This window comes from Psilocybe cubensis, chromosome 4 (assembly GCF_017499595.1).
Source record: "Psilocybe cubensis strain MGC-MH-2018 chromosome 4, whole genome shotgun sequence".
Taxonomy (NCBI): Eukaryota; Fungi; Basidiomycota; class Agaricomycetes; order Agaricales; family Agrocybaceae; genus Psilocybe; species Psilocybe cubensis.
Window position 1 is genome coordinate 960,482 of NC_063002.1, and position 19,164 is coordinate 979,645.

General features: G+C 44.8%; 5 protein-coding genes across 5 annotated transcripts; 3 read left to right on the forward strand and 2 right to left on the reverse strand.

The window, feature by feature from the left end:
- Positions 1-106: 106 nt before the first annotated feature.
- JR316_0004412 (uncharacterized protein) lies at positions 107-2,066 on the forward strand (the record flags this gene model as incomplete). The annotated part of the gene is made up of 6 exons (XM_047890178.1): positions 107-149; positions 202-625; positions 689-1,484; positions 1,565-1,579; positions 1,622-1,811; positions 1,963-2,066. 6 exons carry the CDS (start codon positions 107-109, stop codon positions 2,064-2,066), a joined length of 1,572 nt encoding a protein of 523 aa, XP_047749939.1.
- A 1,368-nt stretch (positions 2,067-3,434) lies between these two features.
- Positions 3,435-4,374, reverse strand: JR316_0004413 (uncharacterized protein; the record flags this gene model as incomplete). Its single annotated transcript, XM_047890179.1, has 4 exons — positions 3,435-3,684; positions 3,732-4,039; positions 4,108-4,188; positions 4,246-4,374. 4 exons carry the CDS (start codon positions 4,372-4,374, stop codon positions 3,435-3,437), a joined length of 768 nt encoding a protein of 255 aa, XP_047749940.1.
- Positions 4,375-11,554: 7,180 nt separating this feature from the next.
- On the forward strand, positions 11,555-12,395 carry JR316_0004414 (uncharacterized protein; the record flags this gene model as incomplete). Its single annotated transcript, XM_047890180.1, has 2 exons — positions 11,555-11,666; positions 11,719-12,395. The coding sequence occupies 2 exons, from the start codon at positions 11,555-11,557 to the stop codon at positions 12,393-12,395; spliced, it is 789 nt and encodes a 262-aa protein (XP_047749941.1).
- Positions 12,396-12,880: 485 nt separating this feature from the next.
- Positions 12,881-14,569, forward strand: JR316_0004415 (uncharacterized protein; the record flags this gene model as incomplete). The annotated part of the gene is made up of 4 exons (XM_047890181.1): positions 12,881-12,910; positions 12,966-13,609; positions 13,662-13,969; positions 14,019-14,569. The coding sequence occupies 4 exons, from the start codon at positions 12,881-12,883 to the stop codon at positions 14,567-14,569; spliced, it is 1,533 nt and encodes a 510-aa protein (XP_047749942.1).
- A 35-nt stretch (positions 14,570-14,604) lies between these two features.
- Positions 14,605-18,934, reverse strand: JR316_0004416 (uncharacterized protein; the record flags this gene model as incomplete). The annotated part of the gene is made up of 11 exons (XM_047890182.1): positions 14,605-15,837; positions 15,896-16,015; positions 16,160-16,254; positions 16,311-16,569; positions 16,625-16,997; positions 17,056-17,362; positions 17,423-17,810; positions 17,862-18,095; positions 18,147-18,250; positions 18,308-18,814; positions 18,898-18,934. 11 exons carry the CDS (start codon positions 18,932-18,934, stop codon positions 14,605-14,607), a joined length of 3,657 nt encoding a protein of 1,218 aa, XP_047749943.1.
- Between the last annotated feature and the right edge of the window lie 230 nt (positions 18,935-19,164).

Here is a 19,164-nt window from a genome sequence, read left to right on the forward strand (position 1 = left end):
ACTTCTACAGGAACTACGCAAATAGTTGCTGTCTCGCAGACATCTTCGTCGTCAATAAGCGACACAAGGCATAACCAATAAACCGTTGGTTGGCGCAGGTTCGGCTATGGGCCGCAATCCACAAGACCTTGTTGGTAGTGGTGCAAATAGTGAGTCTCCGAACAAGTTGTGCGTGGACCCATTGTGAATTTTGTATTCCAGAAGATGACACGGCATCCTCAAATTTCAAGAATATACTGCACGTCGCCTGCTTTCCGAATTTGATTGAACCTCGTGAACATACCCCTTCAGATATATATTGCCGTATTCTATCGATGGCAGGGAATGGGTTTCCCTTTTGGCCAGGCTCTACTCCAATCCTACGAGAGCCGTATACTCGGCGAACGATTGAGGTTGGAGATGTCGGATATATAAACCAGATGGGCAACTTCGAATTCGCATTCAATCTTTTCCTCCCCTCTGATGATCCCTTGAACCAATTCAACCGAAACAAACTTCCAGAAGGGTATGTCCCATTAGATCCTCCTTATGAGTCTGAAATCTCCAGGATACCAGGTTACTATCCGCCTGGATCTGTCATTGCGACCAAAGGCATTGACGTTCATCGACTAGGTGAAAACCCTCTGTATGTCATTTTCCGAATTTAAATCAAATTTATTCCACTCATTGAAACTAAACTTCGCAACAGTCACCTCAAATTTACTTCTTCGGAGCCAGAGGTGGCCGTCCTTGTCCTCCCTGATGGTGCCAGAAGAGAAGATTTAGCAACGTCCCGTGTACAGGAATATTTGAAGAAACACGCTGAAAACTGGATACAATTCTTCACCGAAGAAAATGTTTTTCGTGCAATTCCGAATGGTGGTATATATGTTATTACTGGCATTGACAAAGCAGTATCATACTCAGCATCTACCTTTCCTGGACGAGGTTATGTGGGCAACAGACGCATATCTTTTGAATATGAACACAAATTTCGGCAACTCGGCCGCAAAACGGGTATCGCCTCATACAACTGGAAAACTTCTGAGCGTGATACCGAAGAACGATGTTTATTTTTTCGTGGAATACGGATAGGACTCTCACACCCAGAGTGGAACCTGCGAATTGACGAAGTGCACCCCGATTCCACTCCCGTCTCGGTGTTGCCCCAAGCTCCTCCCATCTCGGACCAAATTCTGCCTGCAAAACAGGACGGCAAACCTATTCAACCTGGCAGCGACAACTATAGTAAAGGACTGGATATCGATAGCCATGACAAAGAAAATCAGGATATCGATAGCCATGACGAAGAAAATCAAGATATCGATAGCGATGACGAAGAAAATCAGAATATCGATAGCGATGACGAAGAAATTCAGGATACCGAAATCCATGACGAAGAAAATCAGGATATCGATAGCGATGACGAAGAAAATCAGGATATCGATAGTGATGACGAAGAAATTCAGGATCCCGTTGTGGATCCCATTGTCAAAGTCCAGAATGTACGTAGTATCCATCGCCGATTCAACTAAGTCTGAAATACCTTTAGTGTTCATTTCACCCATCGGACTTAATTCTCCAGATAATGCTTTCTCAGGTATGTTTGCTTATTGGAATTTTCGAATATTTTTGACTGAAGGGCTCCTTGTATCAGTACCCTGATGCCAAAGTTGCTCTTGTTGATGACTACATATGGTCGAACGCGATAAAGCATTCCCGAAAATCCGACGATCCGTTGACTTTTAAATGTTCCCAAGGAGCCTTCGTTGCGGATTGGGGATCCCTATTGGAAAACATCTTCAAGTCACATGAAATTGTTGAGAAAGATGGTGTGTTATGACCTATGGTATTCTCATCCGATTCAATGTTAATAAAATTAAGGAATTCTGCTTCTTACTCCGCAACGGAAAAAAAGAATTTCCTGGGTGCGTGGCATGATCTGAAGTGTGAAAAAACTTTTATTAAATATGTTTTCCTCAGATTTGGTTGCTTCGCAATATATGGAGCCGACTGAGGCCAAAGCGACTTGCAGTGGAACCAGCTTGGGCATCAAATCTCATCCTGGATTTGATTCGTCAGGGTGAAGCTATTAAAGGATCAGACGAGATTTTTAAAATTTGTTACTAGTGGCTGCTTGGTGGTGGCTAACATATGGAAATGCGGCAAACACGAGGATTGCTCAGTAATCCTTATCAACCTCATGGCGATCTACCATTTCAAGCAATTGGCATCCAGTTTCTGACTCCGCAGGTTGGTAAAGACAGCGCTAAGCAGGTATTGACAGGTACTTTGTCGAAGTGTGTATGTTCGTGGCAAGTGCTATTTTTGGCATCATATGTCTTGGCAATGTTTGCCAAGCCCTATTCACTAGAAGTTACTACACAGCCGGCCAGTTGGCGAGGTCTGAACCAAGTCACGGGGACTGCAGTCAAACCTTTGGCAAACCGGAGTTAAATCATAAAATGGTACCCATTGGAATTTCCAAGTCTTGGTGACTTGGTGTTGACCCATGTGGTCATGGGTTTACCGCATGTCCCTATGCGGCAGACTTCGGTTTTAAAACACAGAATTTTTGGAGTCTGCAAAGACTTGGAAATACCTGAGTTTAGCATTTCCTTTTCAAGCACTCGTTTTTTCGAGGGGTGCAGGCGTTATTGGGTGTAAAAATCTCGCTCGATACTGCAGTTTTATAGATACAGTGGTTGGAATAAAATAATACATGGTAAAATAGGTGGAACACAAAAAAAAGAGTGTCTGAAAAAAGTAGAACTATCACCCAGTAATCGCTACTGTGGCCACCGGCTCCACTGTCCTGTTCTCCCTCAAGCATTCCAGCTGGCATGTACCCTCCTCCGTTGTACTATGTGACCTGTTCAAGAGCTAACTCAGACAACGCCGTATGAAGAATTTGTAAAGTACGTACCGCTCGGGGCTCTTGAGTGTGGTGCCCATCGTGCCACATCGACTCCATCGTATCCTCACAAAGCTAAGCACTAGATGTTCCTGTAATTTTGGTATCAGCACAAGCTCTGTATTCAAGCCAACCGACTTACTTTTTGGGGGAATTCTTGAGGAAGGAAAGACAAGGAAATACACAAAACAAAGAATGAGGCCACAGACCGGCCATTGTTTCCCAAAAAAACCCTGCACTGCTCAGTGCACTCCTACAAATCAGGAGGTCAGATCTTTCTGACATGCACGGGTTTCACGCCAGCATTGAGCGTGTCTCAGAAAAAGCCTAGTCAAGGGCGAACAGTGCCATTGACAGAGGCAAAAAAGTGAGGGAATGGCAGAGACTTCGACGTCGGGTGACAACCGTTGACACACGATAATTCCCGAAACTTGGCATTTGTTGCCAAACAGATGTCAACTTGCATTGTGCTCAGGGGCCAAAATATCAGGAATTCAAGCCGTTGAAAGATATTGATTCAATTAAATACAAGCTGGTACATCTACTCATTTGTAGCTTGAGAATTAAGAATGACCGCAAGCCAGTTATCATTCACAACATAACTTTCTGGGGTACCTTGCGTATTGGAGGCTTGAAGAAAAGGGTTTGAGGACGTGTGGACAAGGGGGTTAGACGGTGGGGCGGGTGATGGTGTGGTGGGTCTAGAAACTGTCGTTGACGACAGCAGCGTTGTCTTAGACGCATGTTTGTTGAACTTTAGGTCATCTTGTAGGAGCGATTCCTCAATAAATCTGTGATATATGTTAGAAAAGTTCACATAGAAAAAGGTGGGACTCACTCTCTCCATTGTGAAGATGTAAAGTCGGAACCCCATTCCAAAATACGAGTGGCAAACCATGAGTCTACCTGCGCCCAGTAATCGTTGCCGTCAGACACCCGTCCAGATGTCATCCCTTTGTTGTGCAGGGTCTTTCTTTTCTTCCCCATGATGGTATCGCATGGGCTGCCGGTTGGGCTCTCATCAACGGTGTCAAAAGCGTCGTCGGCTTCGGGAACAGATTCATCTTGATCCCCTAGTCGTCCAACGTTTTCCCAATGGAAGCGACGCTTATCCCATCTCAGTACTAGTTCCAAAACAAAAGAGGACTTGAACTCACAAGAATTACAAAACGAATTAGATATGTCTGCTCGGAATGATGGCCTTCTCCTGTAACCCCAAGACGATATCGAGTGATCATTTGTGAGGTGAATTGTTGCACAGTGCACTTCTTTCGGCCAGCGAGGCCGTCTCGTATCTGCACAAACGGATGATCAGTCAAAATCACAGAGGCACAGTTGAGTCATGACGTTACCTCTTTTCTGAACGTATTCCGTACCGCAGAGCATTGTCTGCGAGCTTCGGCTGACCATGCATCTTCACGACGGGGGCGGTTGATGCCAAAAACGTTGTCCATGGTATAGGCGGATGGTTTGGCCCTCATTTTTTTCTGTTTGGAAGCATAAGAACATACACCGAGTAATAAAAAGATACACCTACCTCCATGTCCGTAATCAAATTAACCTTGTGTCAGGGTTTCTCCAGTTTCCCCTCTTTATCTTCACAGAATTATCTTATTCTTTCATTATCTTATCAATTATCTGATTAGATAGTTTATTTCTTTCATCACAGCCTTCTTGCTCCACTTCTTTCTAGTAAATTCTATATGATTCCTAGTCTTACTCATCCTTTTTCTATATGATGTCACTTTTATTCTTTAACCTTCCTTTATGATGTAATGTAGGGAATATTCTAGAATAGCTGTAGAGTATAAATACTGGACTTGTAGGTAGCTGTAGCTTCAGCTTCAATCTCTTAGGATATCCACTATCATTGGTGTGATCTCTTAGAACCATTGAATCTCTCTCACTCTCTTATTCTCTCTTTGCTCTTTTACTCTCCCTCTGCTCTTTCTCTCTCTCTCTTGCTTAATCTTTGTTGGTGGCCTTGTCACACTGATTATAGTGTTGCCCTGACAGAAGATTGAAGCTCTCTCAAGACAACTCCACCATCTCTCTTTCAACACCAAACTCTTCACCTCTTCAACCTCTTCAACACCATTACCTCAACCTTCTTCCTCCACTTCCAACCCACCAACCTCTTCATCAACCTCTTCACCAATCTTCTTACCAATCTCTACATCTCCACCAATCTTCAACATCCTCCTCAAGACCTTTCCTCAAGACCTTTGGCTCATCATCTTTCCTACTCTCTGTTGTGTGCTGTGTGTGAACTTAGTAGATAGGGATACCAACTGTTGGGGCAGACACAGTCCTACTAGTGTTCTGTTTTTGGTGGTCTAGGAAATATCCAGTAACCCTGTGATCCTAGGTTTAGAGCCCTGAGTGGTGTGACAACTGGGTATCCAGTAGATAGATATTTTTTTAGAATACTTAGTATAGTTTCAAGGGCACTTTCAGTAGATAGCTTCTCCCACACACACATCAGAGAGCCTACCTACTCCTACCCATGGACATGGACCCCTCCCAATTGCCTCCCACCACTCCTTCTGTGGAAGAGCTCATGCATCAGGTCCAGCTCCTTACCCAAGAGTTGAATTTTCTTAGACAGCAGCAGCAGTCATTATCCACTCCACCACACCCTCAGCAACCAGTCAGTCAGTCACCATCACCACCACCACCACCACCACCTGCTGCTCTAGATATTCACTCTTTCCCTACCCCTCATGTTGCCCCTTCCTGTTCACACTCTGCCATTAAAGTCTCACCTCCAGATCCATTTGATGGTTCTATGGAGAAGGCAGAAAACTTCCTCAGTCAGCTTAAATTATATTTCTATGGGAAAGGGATTACAGATGACTTTCAGAAAGTTATTTGTGCTCTATCTCATATGAAAGGAGGTACTGCTGGGAAGTGGGCATATGAGAAGACTAAAGTAATAGACAATGCTCAGTCCCAAGAAGGTCTTTGGGCTGACTTTGTTTATGAATTTAGGGAAGTGTTTGCAGATCCAGACCCCTCCAACACAGCTAAGCATAAAATGCACATGCTCAAGCAAGGCAGACAGACTGCTGATGAGTATGTTGCTAGCTTCAGGGCTCTGATCTCAGATACTGGGTATAATGATGCTGCTTTGGTAGACCAATTCAAGGCTGGGCTTAATGAAAATCTCAGGAATGCAGTCTACTATGTTCCTGACATGCCCAAAACCTTGGATGGATGGATTAAATGGAGTACCAGGCTAGATAGGCAGTGGAGACAGAGTGAGGCCTTTACCAAGTCTCTTTCCTCCTCCTCTTCTTCTCCCTTCCTTAAAGCCCCAACTCCCAAGGCTGTTCCTAAGCCTACTCCAAATCCTCCAGTCTTTTCCAATAGCAGCTCTAGGACCTTTGGTGCTCAGGCAAAGCAACCAGATGTAGTTCCCATGGAGGTTGACTCTGGATGGAAGTCAGTTAGGCCAATTGTTTGCTTCAAGTGCAGAAAGCCTGGTCATAAGGCTGTAAACTGCAGGTCATCAGTTAACATCAATGCTATGACCCATGAAGAACTGGCTGACTACTTTGGGAAATTAATCTTGGAAGGCAAGGAGCAGAAAGATGAGGAAAAGAAAAATTTTTAGAAGCACCATTGGTGAAAGACATGTCCCAATGGAATAGATTTAATGTACTAGAAAATGAAATTGACAGACTTGATCCTCAGTCTTCAGATTCTGGTGCAGAAATCATGTCTTCTTCTTCCTCTCTTTCTACCTTCCCTGAAAAGATCTACATCCTCAACCATAATCCTAAAACCTCTACCCATTTGTCTGTCATCTTAAAGACAATGGACACAGAGAAAAGGTTATCTGTTGATGCTTTGCTTGATTCTGGAGCTACTGGCCTCTTTCTGCATTCTGGTTTTGTGAAGTATCATAATCTCAACACAAGGAAACTTCCTAGAGCCATTCCAGTCTATAATGTTGATGGTACTCTCAACAAGAGTGGCTCTATCCATGAGGAAGTAGACTTAATTATGGTACACAAAAACCATACAGAAAGGGCCACCTTTGCTGTTTGTGACTTGGGAGACAAATCTGCTATCATTGGACATACTTGGCTTTGGCACCATAATCCAGATGTTGATTGGAAGACAGGGGATGTCCAGTTTATTAGATGTCCCTCTGACTGCCAAATGGAAGCCAAAAGAGCCAGAAGAAAGAGGCAGAAAATAGCTGCAGTCAAAAGGAGGAAACTCCCTCAATTTGATGAAGAAGAAGATGATTCTATTGAAGATTCTTCTGATTCTGAGATTGAGCCTGAGGATAGAATTTTTATCTCATACCTTCATCCTCAGAAGCAGTCTATTAATGCTACTTCTACTATGTCTCAAAGATTAGCAGAAGAGTCTCATCAGCAAGCTGATTCCCCTAAGAAAACCTTTGAAGAAACTGTTCCTAAACACTATCATCAGTTTAAAGGTGTTTTTTCAAAGGAATCTTTTGATAGGCTACCAGACAGAAAGCCTTGGGATCATGCTATTGAGCTGAAACCTGGTTCTGAACCTTACAGATCCAAGATTTATCCTCTTTCTCCCAATGAACAAAAGGAACTTGATGCCTTTTTAGAGGAAAATCTGAAGTCTGGCAGGATTAGACCCTCCAAGTCACCTATGGCCTCCCCTGTATTCTTTGTCAAGAAGAAGGATGGATCTCTTAGGCTTGTCCAGGACTATAGGAAACTGAATGAAATGACCATCAAGAACTCCTACCCCCTTCCATTGATTTCTGACATCATCACCAAACTCAGCAAAGCCAAATACTTCACCAAACTTGATGTTAGGTGGGGATTTAATAATGTCAGAATCAAAAAGGGAGATGAATGGAAAGCAGCCTTTAGAACCAATAGAGGGCTGTTTGAACCATTGGTCATGTTCTTTGGTTTAACCAATAGTCCTGCTACCTTCCAAACTATGATGAATGATATCTTTATTGAGCTCATTGATGGAAATGTTGTCATTGTCTACATGGATGACATTTTAATTTTCACTGAGACTCTTGATCATCATAGAGAGGTAGTCAAGCAAGTTCTGCAAATCTTAGAACAGAACAAACTCTACCTTAAAGCAGAGAAATGTGAATTTGAAAAGGAAAAGATTGAATATCTTGGACTAATCATTTCACAAGGCAGGATTGAGATGGATCCTGTCAAGGTAGAGGGAGTTTCTAAATGGCCTGAACCTGAAAATGTCAAGGATGTCCAATCATTCTTGGGATTTGTTAATTTTTATAGAAGGTTCATAGAGGATTTTGCAGACATTGCTAAGCCCCTTCATGAATTGACAAAGAAAGGAACAGTCTGGAGATGGAGTCTTAGACAGCAGGAAGCCTTTGACCAGTTAAAGAAGAAAGTCACTTCTTCACCTGTCTTGATTTTCCCTGATGATAACAAGCCATATAAAGTTGAAGCAGACAGTTCAGATTATGCTACTGGGGCTGTTTTATCTCAGGAAGGATCAGATGGGAAATGGCATCCTGTAGCCTTTATGTCTAAGAGTCTATCTGAAGTAGAAAGGAATTATGAGATCCATGACAAAGAGATGCTGGCTATTATCAGAGCACTAGATGAATGGAGACATTATCTTGAAGGAACCCAACATTCCTTTGAGATTTGGACAGACCACAAAAACTTAGAGTACTTTATGGTTGCCCAAAAGCTCAGCAGAAGGCAAGCCAGATGGTCACTCTTCCTGTCCAGATTTGATTTTACTCTTCATCATAGGCCTGGTAAAAGATCTCTTAAGCCAGATGCTTTGTCTAGGAGACCAGATCATAAAAAGGGAGAGAATGATAACCAAAATGTAGTTCTCCTCAAACCTTCCTACTTTAAAATCCAGGCTCTCAAGCAGGGTCATGCTACCATTACTGGTGCAGAAAATGATCTTCTTAAGAAGATTAGAGAAGCTAAGGAGATGGATGAAAAGGTGGTCAAGGCAGTTCAGGAGCTCAAGAAATCTTCTACCAAGAAGATTGAAGGACAGGAGTGGTCAGAAGAACAAGGCCTTATTCTCTACAGGGGGAAGGTGTATGTTCCCAAGGACAAAGATCTTAGAAGAAAGATTGTGGAACTGCACCATGATGCCTTCATTGCTGGACATCCAGGGAAATGGAAGACAATTGAGCTAGTCTCTAGGAATTATTGGTGGCCAGGAATGTCACATTTTATTGCAGCCTATACCAGAGGTTGTGATAGATGTAACAGAACCAAAACCTTTCCAGCCAAACCTCTTGGCCTTTTAATTCCTACTGAGATTCCCTCTGATGTCTGGCAATGCATCTCTGTGGACTTTATTATGGGGTTACCAGAATGTCAAGGGTATAATGCCATTATGGTGGTTGTGGATAGACTTAGTAAAATGATCCACATTATCCCTACTACAGATGAAGTCACTTCTGAAGGGACAGCCAGACTATACAGAGATTATGTCTGGAAACACCATGGCTTACCCATTAAAATTCTGTGTGATAGAGGTCCACAGTTTGTCTCAAGGTTTATGAAAGAACTCAACTCAATACTTGGTATCCAGACAGCCTCATCTACAGCCTACCATCCCCAAACTGATGGTCAGACTGAAAGAGTTAACCAAGAAATTGAGCAGTATCTTAGACTCTTTATAAACCATAGACAAGATGATTGGGTTGAATGGTTAGCTCTAGCTGAATTCTCTTATAACAATAGAGTTCAGGCTTCAACCAGGCAGACACCATTCATGCTCAATAATGGCAGACATCCCAGAATGGGCACTGAACCCCTTAGAAATAGTAAAATGGACACTGTGGATACCTTTGTGAAAAATATGGAAGAAGCCAGGAAAGAAGCAGAGTCTGCACTTAGAAAAGCTGCTGATGATATGGCTAAATTCTATAATAGACACAGAGGTACTCCAACTCAGTACAAAGTTGGGGATTTGGTATGGTTAGATGGCAAGGACCTCAAAACTGATAGGCCCTCCAAGAAATTGGATGATAAAAGATATGGGCCTTACAAAATTACCAAAGTTATTAGCCCTAATGCCTATGAGCTTAAGCTGCCATCTACCATGAAAATCCATCCAGTGTTCAATGTGGTTAAACTTCTACCTTATCACCCAGATATTGTAGGAAGAAAGCCTCCTTCTAGACCACCACCTGTCATTCAAGGAGAAAATCCTGAGTGGGAAGTTGAATTTATCAAGGACAGCAGACTTTTTAGAAACAAACTTCAATATTTGGTTAAGTGGAAGAACTATCCTAATGAGGAATGCACTTGGGAGCCTGCAGAGCATTTGAAAAATGCTTCTAAGGCTATCAAGGACTTCCATGCCAAACATCCTTCAGCACCTAGAAGGATTTCTGCTGTGACCTTTGATAGACTTTCTTTCACTCCTATTATTAACTTTACTGAACCTCCTCCTCTTCTTAAACCCTCTAAACTAACCCATCCATGTGCACATTGTGGAAAATGTGCCTTAGAGAGGGGGTGATGTCAGGGTTTCTCCAGTTTCCCCTCTTTATCTTCACAGAATTATCTTATTCTTTCATTATCTTATCAATTATCTGATTAGATAGTTTATTTCTTTCATCACAGCCTTCTTGCTCCACTTCTTTCTAGTAAATTCTATATGATTCCTAGTCTTACTCATCCTTTTTCTATATGATGTCACTTTTATTCTTTAACCTTCCTTTATGATGTAATGTAGGGAATATTCTAGAATAGCTGTAGAGTATAAATACTGGACTTGTAGGTAGCTGTAGCTTCAGCTTCAATCTCTTAGGATATCCACTATCATTGGTGTGATCTCTTAGAACCATTGAATCTCTCTCACTCTCTTATTCTCTCTTTGCTCTTTTACTCTCCCTCTGCTCTTTCTCTCTCTCTCTTGCTTAATCTTTGTTGGTGGCCTTGTCACACTGATTATAGTGTTGCCCTGACACCTTGTAGCATGTTCGCGTAGGCGATATAACCAGTTGCTGAGCCAGGTGTCTTATAGTAGCCTGCCAGTAGTTGATCAGTTTAGAGAATACACCACACGACCACACCGCAACCTTTTGGTTTGGAGATAAAGCAAAGCCGTTGTCCAAACGAACGGATATGTCTGCGACAACACCCTTTAGTTCGGCAATTACTGACTCATACTCGTGTAGCTGGGTGGCTTGAAGCTGGCTCCGAGACTCGATTGCCAGTATGTGTGCTAAAATGAGCATCCAGCACATCATATTGGGTTGACTGAGGGAAGCTGAGGGCGAGGAGGTTCCAATCTAAGGCTAGTCAGATTCTACACAAGCTCACAAAGATAAAGACACACCTGATAAAGCCCGAGAAGGTGGCTTCTGCTTTGTTCTGAAATGCCAACCCTTTGAATGAGGGTGTCGATGAACAAAACAACCCAGGGCTCAAGTTGTTCACCAGGAGACGCCATTGAAATGCACGCTTGTACGGGATTTTGGTGGGTGCTGCACGGACACAGTAAGGAGCGGTTGTCGCAACTGCATCCTACCTTTATACCCCGCGAAAAAGCAGTGCTGCATTTTTGGATTCAACAAACCCGTCGCGTCGCGTCCTGTGCAAAGGCATGCAAATAATCGCCCTCGTGAAAACATAAAAATGAAATTCAAAGCCAAGAAGAATACGCACGGTACCCCCCGCCACCATGGCCAATCACCCCAGTGAGCCCACGGACCCAATCGCTCTGCGCACTCCCGTTCGTAAAAGGCGAGCTCATCCGTCAGAATTGGGGTATCTGGAGCCCAGAGCAAAAAAAAGTCAGTAAACCAATCCTTTATCCATACTGAACTAATCTGACCTTGTGAACAGCTCTGACATTGCCAACCGGCGGCGACGGCTCAAACAGGTCTCCAGGCTCCATGGGCAGTGGTCAAAATGCGCACATTACCGCCGACGCTGACCCGGCGCCGCCCTTGTCTCCAACCGCATCTGAAACCATCGACCTCCGGGAGCGGCTCAGCGTCTCCGTCTCTCCTCGAAATCGCCTTTCAAAGTCCAGGAGGGCCGTTTTTGACAAGCTGGCCGAGGTTGTATCTTGGGTGGAGGAGCGAGACAGAGAGAAGAGGAAAGCACTGAAGGAGCGGGCACAGAGGAGTGCGGATGATCGCTTCGCAGCAATCGTTGCCAGAAAGGAGGCCCTAGAGCATGCGAGGGCTACGGCAGAGCAGTGCAAAATAGCGAGAGCAGGAGAGGATGCGGCAGAACAGAAGCTGCGGGATTCAGAAAGGGAGGTTCATCAGCTCAAATGGGATATGCAGGAATTCACCAAGAAGTATGAGGCCTTGGAAAAGGAGTTGGAGCAATGTGAGGCTGCAAAGGACAGGGAGGTCAATTTGAGCCGGGCAATGGAGATTCGGGGCGACTTCTTATTCAAGATGCTGGCTGACGAGCGCCGGTGGATTGACAGCCTGAAAGCAGTCTTGATAGAGCAAGGCATTGAATTGCCAGCTTATCCTGAGGGAAGAAGCAGCTTTACGGACATGTAGGGCGTTGGATTTACGTACCAGAGTCGTTGAAATGTTAGAAATGTCCTTTTTTTGCTTCAAACGTTGGCGAAAGCTTAAGGGTTATACACATGGAGGCAGGTGAGACGAAGTTCCTGTTCAAGTTCGAGAAACAGGTGAACCGACGCGCGTGTCACGTGACATCGTGACACGCTCGTTGATTGATTATTGGCACCTTGAAGGGCGCGTTTTGCGGCTTTTGTTGTTTACTCCCACCACAACCCCACCCCACCAAGACCCCCAATGATCTGCAGAGACTCCCCACACACCGGTGAGTCTCCATGCAGATCAGCATGTTTAGCGGCCCACGTTGTCTCTGAATACCCTCTCACTGTCTGAAAAGTCAGGGCTCACCCCTGGGCCGGGAGTTTCAGACAGCGAGAGGGCACAGACGGCGTGTGCCGCCGTATTATGCACACATTTTGACTACCCCGTTGACCCCGTATCGCACAGACACCAACGCCACGATGGCCGATTGCGATTATGCCAGGTTTACGGTGAGTTCTGCCTATCAACCCCGACCCAGAGATTGACAGCGTCTGTTTATTCTAGACGCGATCAGGACGGGCCTATGCCCTCTGTCGAAAGGTGGCCGTGTACGCCCTACAACTGCCTGCTGCGATTCTAGCCGCAATGCAACAGGAGGCCGCTACGGATGTCTGCTTTGCATCCGAGCAGTCCTTCACGCCTGTTCCCGCCGTGTGCATACACAGGCGCGCTGATTCTGGCGACGAACTCCCCTACTCCAGCCCATCCGAGTCGACCGAGGCTTTGCAGCTCAACCCGTCGGCATGCGATCCGTCGTCGACGTCGAAGAAACGCAAGAGAGTGGTTGACGAACCTCCTTATTCCAGCCCGTCCGATTCAACCGAGGCATCGCAGGTCAATCCGTCGGCATGCGATCCGTCGTCGACATCGAAGAAACGCAAGAGAGCAGCCGGGGTGCCTCTGAGTCGTCATCTTCGCAGCATCCGGAGAGAAGAGGAGTTTGCGGCACACGGACACGGCGCAAACGACAAACGGCGATCAAAGATAGCCACGCAGGCCGCCGTTGAGGGCACAGATCTGGGGCTGAAGGAGCTGCCGGCCGCCAATGGGGCATACGAGGCACGCAGGGAGGAGGAGTGTGAGGGTAGAGCCTACACCCTTGATGAGGCCAAGGCGCTAGGGCTCAAAGTCTTTCACTGGGATGGCAGGTATGTTGTTTGCTGCGATGTTCCATCCATTCAGCTCCAACCTTTTGCATAGGCAGCCCGTCGCATTTGTTGCTCCGGACGATACGGTTTTCATGGTGCTTGCAGGTCGCCCCAACGATGCCGATTACGACGCCGCTGCATCCCGTGTCTATGAGGCCTTCAGAAAAGAATCCGATAGCGTCCAGTTTACCGGCAAATACGCCGGCAGTCGACGCGGTGTGTTTTCCGTCATTAACGTTGGCGTATCGCGAGGACAGGGGCTGGCAGAGCCCGTCTATTTAGGATGTCACTCTCATGAAAAGCTGGTCTCCGCACTTCTAAAAAATAAGGATGTGCAAAGGATGGCATCCTATGCAAGTGGTGTGTTCTCAGTTTTTTAAGGGCTTGTCGGATATTGACGTCTATGCAGCTGCATTTGCAACATGGGCACCCCGCACATACAACTATTACAAGACACAACTCGACAAACTCTTCCACCATATGAATCACCTTCCCCGCATCTTTCGCAGAAGCATATTTCCTGCCGCCGCCTTCAATCTCGGCCCCTCTGTAGTCACCTTTCGACACCGAGATATGAAGAACTGCCCGTTTGGTATGTGCTCGATTCAGGCTTTGGGAAAATTCGACCCGACTAAGGGTGGTCACCTTATTGTATGGGAGCTTGGGTTGATCATCAAGTTTCCGGCTGGTTCGACCATTCTCTTGCCCTCGGCCACACTCAGCCACTCCAATGTGACGATTGGCAAGGATGAAGAGAGGGCATCCTTTACCCAGTTTTGCCACGGCGGTCTTTTTCGTTGGGTTGACTATGGTTTCCAAACAGAAAAAAGCCTTTGCGAGTCCAACCCCACTTTGTATGCAGAGGTCTGCCGTCTTCGACCCCAAAGATGGCAAGTAGGACTTAATCTGCTCAGTACATTGGATGAATTGAAGTGTGGAGGCTTTGATTCAGGTGTATAAATTGGTTCGTACTACAAAGTCTGTTTCATGTAACATTAAAATGCATTAAAATCAATGAAGCCTTGACCTGGAAAGACAAAATCAGAAGACTGAACCCCACTACAACCCTCTTTGCCCATCATGCCTCTTTGTGTCGAAGCAACCTTTTTGGAAGCCCCCCTTTCTCCTGCAGATTGTTTTAGTTTTCGTTTTTGGAGCTCATTTACAACAGACTGTTCCACCACCGCCTGCCTTTCCAAATGTTCTGGCTTGATCCGATATGGTCGAATATGGGCGGCATCCCTCATCTGGGCAATATTGAGCACCTGGTCCTCTGGATGAGAACTATGAACGATCCGGTGTGCCATATGCTGAGTAGCTGTCCTTTCCTGAAATATTACCCTCCTTCCATTTGGCTGACACTTGTGCTGTACACAGTTATGCTGGGTATTTACAGTGCAAAGAATAGCTGTAAGAGGAACAAAACGCCACCGATTCACCGGGACTAGGCGGGGCATATGCAGTCCTTGGTTGTTGCTAACATCGGGTTGCTGGATTTGCACAAGAACGCCGTCGGCTTGATTGTCATGATAGTTAGGAGACCCAACCTCTTGTAAAATTTCCTTGACAGACCCAAGATAGGTTGACAAACCGGTGTCTTCTTGTAAAATGACACACTGCCCGATACCGCATCGATCGCCGTTTTGAAGAACCACGTTTTTGCAGCTATAATAAAGAGGTGTGCAGTTGGAAGGCCCCATTCTTCCCAGAACGTTTGTAAACATCCTAGCTCCAGTCAAGGTCTGGTTCCACAAGAGAGGTGCAGTAACATTTCGTTGGCATTCCCCAACCATGATGATTTTATAGGTCTCCATGGCTGGAAGGCCCAGATATCCAGCTGGAATTGGGTCTTTTATCAAAGATAATGCAGCGACACCAGCTGTACGCCACTCCAAATTGGGTACGGAGTGGATGTCCTTTTTCCATGACTGCATTAGGTCTTCCGGTAAAAAGTAGCCTCCGCTGAGTAGGTGTCGAACACGGTTTGCCTGCGCAAAGCCAATCGCGATATCACGAGATGGGGCCAACCTGTTACTGTGAATGCTATGCCCTCGAATGACTGCATTGAAGCTTTCAAAGCCTTCAGTTGCGAAAAGTATTGCTGGGCCAAAACGTCGTATGTGTTCCGGCAGGTGTAACAAAATATGAAATTTGGCTTTATTAAACCACGCACAGGTCCAACGTGCGGTTTTTAAGAGAAAATCATCAATGTGATTCTGTAGATCAATCTAATAGGGAGGTGGTTAATATATTCTATTAAGATAATTGATAAATGACTGAACGTACAAGATATTCATCAATATTTCGGATAGACGGCTGCCATATTAGTGGTACAAGAGTAGACAGGGAGATCCAAGCCGCCAGAACATTCTGAGGAACCAAGTCATAAATGACAAACGGTGCTACCTGTGAAATAATACGGAAATCTCGCCCAGTAAGAGATCCCGCATATTTTACCAATGTTTCGCCACTGATAGGTGATATACCAAGACCACCCACATCAAAAGAGTCGAGTCATGTTATGAGAAGCTGTTTCTTATCATCCTTGACTTGATTCTGAACAAGATCTCGCCAGAAGTATTTCACAAACCCCAAAAGAACAACATGTAGAATTTCTACTGGAGTATCTTGATGGGGATCAAGGCCTAAAGTTAAATTAAGTCAGAATATTGCATATCCAACAAATCGCAATAGGTCCTACCTAATTGCCATACCGGACTTATGATTGAAGGTGGAAGCTTTGCCATCTCGGATTCCAATACCTTCTGTTTGTCCTTTGGACCATAGACACCCTTATAAGAGTTTGAGAGTTTGTCAAGAAAGAACTCCTGCATGGTATCTTTGATGCCTGTTTTGGTACGCATTTTTTTGAGTTTGGATTTGGCTCCAATAGTTTGAGACTGTTCCTGATAACTTTCCAATATTTTCATGGTCTCTTCCTTACGACGAAGTTTGCCAGGCTATATGAGAAATACATTAGGCTAATATGGTAAAATATAGAACAAAGATCCATACCTTTATAAACGCAGTAATACGTTGAATCATAGCAGACATAGACTCCTGAAATCGCCGCCGACGTTTACCAGTAGGATGTGCTTCAGTCTCAGATCCTACTGACAGTGCATCACTCAATTGCTCTTGCTCCAAATTGTGGGCGTCTGAGTGTTCCGATGCTCCATCTAAAGGCAAAGGGATTACTCCAACATCCTGAGCATCTAAGCCTTTGACCCAACAGATACGACAGAAGTACTTGTCACGTAAACCAATGTGGCAAGCAAATTCACTATGCATTGGATTGTCCCCCAAAAAGCATAGACAAGGAGGTATGATAAGCACCGATTCTTTGAGCACACAATCCCATGCCCAAATTCCTGCCTTTAGACCAGATCTATTGTTTTAACCATTGAGTAAATGTTATTAAATAAAGCATAATAATAAACCGTTACCTGATTTCTTCAACAACACCTTCAAGCATCTCTAGCGGGGCAGCAATATTGGATGTGCATAGAAAATGTATGTTATACTCCTTTGCTGCATGCTCGCGAGGCAAACCAGCAAGTGTAAATAGAAAACTGTTGTGTTTGTTCCATTTTTTAGACTGATTGCCAGATGTGTCATCACAGTACATCCATAACGGAAGAGCAACAACACGTTGTCCTTTGGCACGCTCTCTCCATAGATTTCCCAGAACAGGATTGGTATGGCGCCATTCAGACAGCGGCGTTTCGGGACTACCACCTGCTAGCTGAACTCCTATTCGGTCAAATTATTAGTTTCAATTACAAGGTTTTTCCATTATGACAAAGAACCCACCAATAATTAGAGATGGATGAGATACACCATAAAGAGCATGGTCCTTTGCAAGCTGTGGAAAGTTTTTAAGGAGTTGCGATTGTGAGACCTCGATTGTAGTATTCTTGCAAACAATCCAACCATTAGCATGCGGTTGTAGAAGCCACGCTTTCCCAAAAAAAACACCACCCCGAGTAAACCAACGATAGGGTATGCAACAGCGGCCATCAACAAGCAAGGCGGGTTCAAAAATATAGTAGTCAGCTTGTTTAAGACGTATCATTGGAGTGGTTTCCTCTGAAGGCATGTCTTCTAGCCAGGCAGCGGCATGGCGTGCTTCACTTATAACCTTTCCATTGTCTTCTGGATAGAAGTGTAAATGGGGTCGGACCTGGGGATTAGCCATCTCCTATATATACAGTTAAAATAACTAGGTGCCGAATACATAGATATAACACACCTGAGAAAGGATGTCATGAATTGAATTCATGTAATATTGATGACCCTGCTTGCCATTGCACTCTAGCGTTCTGATTCCACAAAGTTTTTGAAGGGTTTCATTTGCTGACTTGACAGATTTTGTGGTTGGAATGTCGTCAACGCCGTTGACTTTTAAAAGCCAGAGAAATAGGTCAAGCTGCTTTCTTGAAAAGGCTGACCGTGGAAGATGGGTTAAAACATCTAGAGAACACGACTTTGTGATGTTGGTACTTGATATACTAGAAAAATAACACAAAACGCTTACTATTCTGTCCTGCCAGGGATACCACTTTTGAAGAGTATCGGGGTCTGTTATACCACCGCGTGCACGTTTTCGAGGTAGCGATTGGTTCAAATCTTCTTTGTTTACTATGTAAAATGTAAGCAAACAGTTAGCAGATGAGATATAGTGAAGAAGAAACATACCAGAGTTACTCGAGTCTGACAAAATGTCGCTATACCCTGGACCCTCTTCAAAATCACTAATATCACCATTCAAATAGTCCTCGGTGGCTTGACACAGACGTATGTGGACCTCTTCTTCTGTCGAAAGCTCGGCCTGAGTGTTGCCAAAGACTTGGTGTTGCGACCAATTGACTAAAGGTGGAGGAGCAGGTGCGTGCTCTGGAGGGTTTGAACCAATTTCTTGGAAACATTGGTTTACCTCACCGTAGTCCAAATCGTAGTGCGAATGTAGCGGTTGGTCTGGAATCATAGAGGCTGCTACCAGAAACTCGCGAAACGGATTGTCTAAAGATGCTGTCCATTCACGTTGGGAGAGGGGTTGTGCTTGCTGAGCCACAAAGCGAACAGCGGCTTGATGCTTAGCAGAATCGAGGTGTCGTACGCAGTTGTTGGCAAGAAATTGTTTGCCATCTGCACATATCCGACAAACATAGTGGAGAACGGCGCCGTCATCAATGCAGCGGAAGACTGTATCGGGTGTGAATGGCCAGGAGTGAAGCAGTTATTAATATTAGTGGCCCGGTGTTGACAGAAGATGACATCATTCTCACCTTGTGGGTCTGGGACTTGACGTTTGTTGGAGGCCATGCACCGACAGGCTGTGGCAAACCGGAGTTACAGTTTACTCAAGTTAGACTGCAGAAATGAACTTTGATTTAACGCGGTTTCAATCAGACTTCAGAAATTTCATGTGTTATTTTCTTGTAATACCCAAGTTTGGAAATACAGAATAATCGGTGACAAACTCCGGTCAGCCACAAGTTGTAGACTCCGACCGGCAGCAGTCTGGTTGACTCCGATTTGACGCAGTCTTAGGT